At 39.7% G+C, this 5463-nt stretch overlaps 1 protein-coding gene across 2 annotated transcripts in view; it reads left to right on the forward strand.

The window, feature by feature from the left end:
* The window catches only part of LOC138950818 (sodium-coupled monocarboxylate transporter 1-like), a 52099-nt gene that overhangs the window by 34015 nt on the left and 12621 nt on the right, over positions 1-5463 (forward strand). Inside the window, exon 18 of one of the 2 annotated variants that reach the window (XM_070322534.1) lies at positions 550-1438. The exons of the other annotated variant lie outside the window; for it this stretch is intronic. Coding sequence (XP_070178635.1) covers positions 550-780 — 231 coding nt within the window. The 3' untranslated portion in view covers positions 781-1438. Of the gene's footprint in view, positions 1-549; positions 1439-5463 lie in introns of those variants that run through there. 2 annotated transcript variants of the gene reach the window in all.

Below are 5463 nucleotides of genomic sequence, written 5' to 3' on the forward strand. Positions count from 1 at the left end.
GCCTGTAGTTGTTAATTTAAATGCGGTATGTTTGTATTGTTTGCTCCAGAGATGTATATTTCGTACGTATAGAGCGTTCGGAACTTTTCAGTCGCAAAAGTAGTACCAAAACAGAACAGCTTCTCAACCCATTGCACTATCGAGGATTCAGGCTGTTGCTGGCTCGTTATTTGTTTGGTTGCTGGGTCATTATCGAAAAATAACTAGCTCTACAAGTTTACAGAGGTAAAGAAGCAGAGGGGGGAATAAAAGTCAATAATGACTCTGGATTGTGAGCTTTGGATTCATATTACACCCGTTAAAGTTTCAAGATTTTAAGATCTGTTTTTGCTGTTTCAGGATAGAGCTTTGGGTTCATATTACACCCGTTAAGGTTTCAAGATTTTAAGATCTGTTTTTGCTGTTTCAGGATATAGCTTTGGGTTCATATTACACCCGTTAAAGTTTCAAGATTTTAAGATCTGTTTTTGCTGTTTCAGGATAGAGCTTTGGGTTCATATTACACCCGTTAAGGTTTCAAGATTTTAAGATCTGATTTTGCTTTTTCAGGATATCAGAGCAGGTGACGACAGTGATGTGTATGACTCTGAGTTCGTCGTACCCACTACAGACGAAAAACCTTCTCAGCAGCCCTTCACAGTCATGGCGACCGACGTCTACCCCAATGGGAAAGGCCCCTTGACGTCATATGACAGTTTAGGGGAAAAAGACGTTGGCAATGACGCAGTTTCAACCGAGAACATGAGCAATGGGACTTATAAGTACACCACCCATCTCTAGTACAACAACATTTTTTCCCCGTTTGTTTGTTAATACACTTTTTGAATACATTTATTTTTTGGGTGGGGGGTCGGGATGCATGGTTAATGAGGTGAACTTATCTTTTGAGAAATCGATTTTTGGGGTTCTCTTTTTCGGTTGTAATTCTTTTCAGTTGCACTGTAAAGACACCTACTCCTTTAAAAACATTATAAAGATTAATACCAAAGCGCATCTACCTTGTTTTTTTTTTTAATGACGAGCGGTATACACTTAGCAACAACATTATTGTAACGAATGTTATACCCCAACTAAAACAGTAATTCCCTGGTCATTTCAAGGGTTTGAATGCCTCCAAACATGAGGTAAGCTTTATTGAGCCCATTAGAATTTCAAGGTAGCAGTGGGGTCATGTTTGAGTAAATTCATTGCACATTCTCATTTTCTCTAATGGTTAGAAACTTCTCCCACTTCCCTGGTTTTTTATCCTCCAGGTATGATGCAAGTCTGGTTGACCCTCGGACAATTTAAGAGTCACTTTCGGGTCAAGTTTGGGTCAAAACATGAATTTGTTTTCGGCATGACGTTTTGACTGTTAGAACTTTTAATCTTCACACACTTTTGAGAACAATTAAATAAGGTCATTGCTAAACAAGATAGGTGTTGTGACAGGGGAGGCTACCGCTCCTTTCACAGCAGACTCTGCACCCGAGTTGTTGGCCTTTAAAGTCAACACCCGTGGTTTGTGGAAATCTGTTTGTGATAGGGTCTGGTAGTTTCCGATTGTCTGTATGTTCATGGAAACCTTCGGGTTTGCATAACAGTTTTTATAGGGCTAAGAAATTAGCCCTAACATTTTCAATCCTGTTTGATTGCACTTCGCTTCCCGAGGTGATCGCAGTGTTTACTAAAGTGACTGTTTTAGGTGCTAATTAGAGTGTTCTGTTCAATGACACGCAAAGCTTGTTAGGTTTTAGCTGTTAAGGTTTTTTTGGTCGATTTTACCGCGGGAACATTGCTTTTGTGAATTTGATTTTGAGGGCTGTCTTTGTTGTAGGTTCTACTGCATAGACCCTACCTCATTTAAAAATCAATCTGAGTTCTGAATATTGTAGGAGGACTGGATTGCCTTTCCAGTCATATAACTGGTTTTTACAATACACGGCCTAATTACAAAGATCTGCAATCAATTGCACTCAAACCGTTTCACTTTGTTTTCATTTTCATTACTTTATTGTGGTGACACGGGGGTGGGACATGGAGTTAACGACAGGTCGTGACCCAAGTGAGGCAGATACTGGTCGAGTGTCAAGGTCACAGCTGGTTCGATAAGTAGGAAATTACAATTTTCTTGAACGTTTATGGAGTTACAGCAGCAGTTATTCAATTTGTTTCTGATTCAGCTGGTTCGATAAGTAGGACATTATCATTTTCTTTAACGTTTATGGAGTACGTTACAGCAGCAGTTAGTCAATTTGTTTCTGATTCATATTATGTATGGCAAAGGTGAGTCGTGCGAGCATTTAAAATTTTTTTTTTTTAAAATGTGTGCGTATCACACTACAATGCACAGCTGATGGCATAATTGAATACTGTTCGATTACTTTTGCATACTTGTACATAATGTAAAAAAGAAGAAGAAGAAAAGAACTGTCATGATTATATTTTAATAGATGTTAGATGTGAAGGACGTTTTAATTAGGATCGCTTAATTGTACGGGTGAATGTCGGTGATGCGCTGTCACAAGATTGGAGACTAAGCCAAGCAAGTTTCACTGGAAAACTGTGAGAGAAAAAAGTCCAATATCTAACTGTGTTTGCGCGCGCACACACACTCACACACACACACACACACACACACACACACACACACACACACACACACACACAAGCACACACACACACACACACACACAGAAGTACACACACACACACACACACACACACACACACACACACACACACACACACACACACACACACACACACATATATGTATAGGTTACAACACGAGTGGTTTTTTATATGGCTTGTATTTCAGTCAAGACCCAGCGGATGAATATCATCGGGAGACACGAGCCTCTGGCGAGTGGCTCTCGATTGATATTCCCGCTGGGTCTTGACTGAAATACAAGCCATATAAAAAACCACGAGTGTTGTAATCTGTATATCCCATTCTACCATCAAACACAAAGTGTAGACTACTAGCGGCACTGTTGCGATCTGTGCAGGGTAAAACTGTTGCCAGCGAGACTTAGCCCTTTTGCAACCTTAAACTAAGTGACCGTCGCTGAAAAAATAAAACGAATGAGTGCATCGATAAGTACGCGGTAACACTACTTTCAGACCATTTAAAAGCTTTAAGTAAAGGTTCATAAGTTGCAAGAAAGTAATGAAGTCGAATAGAAATTAATTTGGTTGAAGCGCACAATTCTTTTCTTTTGCGTTTCAGGTCGGCACGGCGAAACGGGTTTGGGCGGTACCCATTTGGCTTACTCGATTCAGAATCGATTCCACGTTGCTTTTCTCGAACGTGTGTAATTAGGCTTATTGACAGAGAAGCAAATTTTAGGGAACAAATATGTAGGTTTAGATTTAACCATTTGCTCCCTATTTGAAATGTATCTACGTGATAAACTGTTTTGCGAGTGTGTTTGCATGGATGAACTTAAACTGGTATGGGTGGTGAGGAAAACGCGACCGACACGTCTGTCACCGCCGATTGATTGCATTTTGAAGGAATATGACTGGATTACGGAAAAATATGTGGACTTACTGCAGAGCCAGGCAAAAGAGTAGACTTGCTCGCAAAACACGTGAAACAGCCGATGTTTGATAGCTGAAGGCGCACACCAAAACACACTACCGACAGATTCTCAAAAGTCGTCTGCTAACGATGCAAGGGGAGGGTACTCGTGTTTTTGTTTTGGTTCGCTAGCATCTGGTTATCTTGTAAGTTGAATGTTCGTTTTTTTCGACCTGCATTGCTTTCATAATGAAAGAAACTTTTGCTTATTGCATCTCATACATCAGATCAGTTCTGAGATTCATTTTTGCGTGCAACTGATATGGTTTTCTGAGCCGTGCAATACGATTTTAGAACTTCATACAAATGTGTCACATTGTTCGGCGCGAGGTCAAAGGTCGGGAGGAAAGTAGTCCTTTGCCCAAATCGGAATCTGCACTATCATATATTTTTTGGAGTCCATGATGTATTTATTGAGCTATAAAAATACAACATATATACCCATACTGAAGTAACAGAGACAAAGAAGGGAGGTCATGGGATATATATATATATGTCACAGTGGAAATGAGAATCCAGTGAGATTCCGAATCGCACTAGTGGAGATTGGAATTCCAGTTTGCACTAGGGCAAACTAGAATTCTCATCTCCACTGGATATTTGTTAGTGAAGATTGGAATTCCAGTTTGCCCTAGTGCAAACGGGAATCCAGTTTCAGTGGAGATGGGAATTCCAGTTTTCACTAGGGGAAATAGGAATTGGGGGGAATTGGGGGAAATAATGTGTTCAAAGGTTTATAATTGTTGTTAAAACCATTTCATCTTGAGTCACTCATGACTTTAAGGCTTACTCATTTCAGGTATTGAAATGCAGACATAATTTTTTTTTTTATTGAATTGATATAATCGAACAACACAGAGTAATTGCGCACAATAAGGTTTTATCATCAATATCATTAAATCATATTACAAAGTTAAAAGTTAACAAAAGATGAAGCATGAAAGGTAGGCCTATCTATGCTACATGCCTTCACACACACACTCCCACACATATGCATGCACTCACGCACACACACAAACATGCCTTTTTTGCTTTTTCTCATTTCACTGGAAATCCATCAACAGTTCTTGCAAAATGTGCTTTCTGGGTGACATTTTGTACAGCAGTCTATGTTTGCTTTTCGGCAATTGCACCGTTTCGTTAGACAGTTGCCCTTGCATTTGCAGACTGTTCTCGAAGAGCAAGCGACAGACTTGGTGCTCCATCTCGTAGAAGACCGTGATGCTTGTATCAGAGTTATTTCTTTTAAATTGCTTGGTTCAACACTGTTAAGTTCCAGAAACTCTACAGAGCGCATGTCCACAAGTTCAACACCATCGAACCAGTTTACAATGATTACAGCAACGCTGAAGACTTTGTATTGTAATCTGTTTCCTGCAGTGGATCTGGATGTTAGTATTTTACAAGGCAGAAGGCGTGCATCAGTGTTTGTTCTGTCGGCTTGGTGGATTTTAATGCCAACTGTATCATCAATTGAGTACACCTTGTGCAGTTTTTGTACCTGCTTTTGATACCGGGAAGCTTGTCTCTTATTGTGCGCAATCAGTACTCTGTGTTGTTCGATTATATCAATTCAATAATATTTATTTTTATTTCTGCAGTTCAATACCTGCAATGAGTAAGCCTTAAAGTCATGAAATGGTTTTAACAACAATTTTAAACCTTTGAACACATTATTTCCCCCAATTCCTATTTCCCCAAGTGAAAACTGGAATTCCCATCTCCACTGAAACTGGATTCCCGTTTGCACTAGGGCAAACTGGAATTCCAATCTCCACTAACAAATATCCAGTGGAGATGAGAATTCTAGTTTGCCCTAGTGCAAACTGGAATTCCAATCTCCACTAGTGCGATTCGGAATCTCACTGGATTCTCATTTCCACTGTGACATATATATA

The sequence above is a fragment of the Littorina saxatilis genome, linkage group LG16, assembly GCF_037325665.1.
Source record: "Littorina saxatilis isolate snail1 linkage group LG16, US_GU_Lsax_2.0, whole genome shotgun sequence".
Classification (NCBI taxonomy): domain Eukaryota; kingdom Metazoa; phylum Mollusca; class Gastropoda; order Littorinimorpha; family Littorinidae; genus Littorina; species Littorina saxatilis.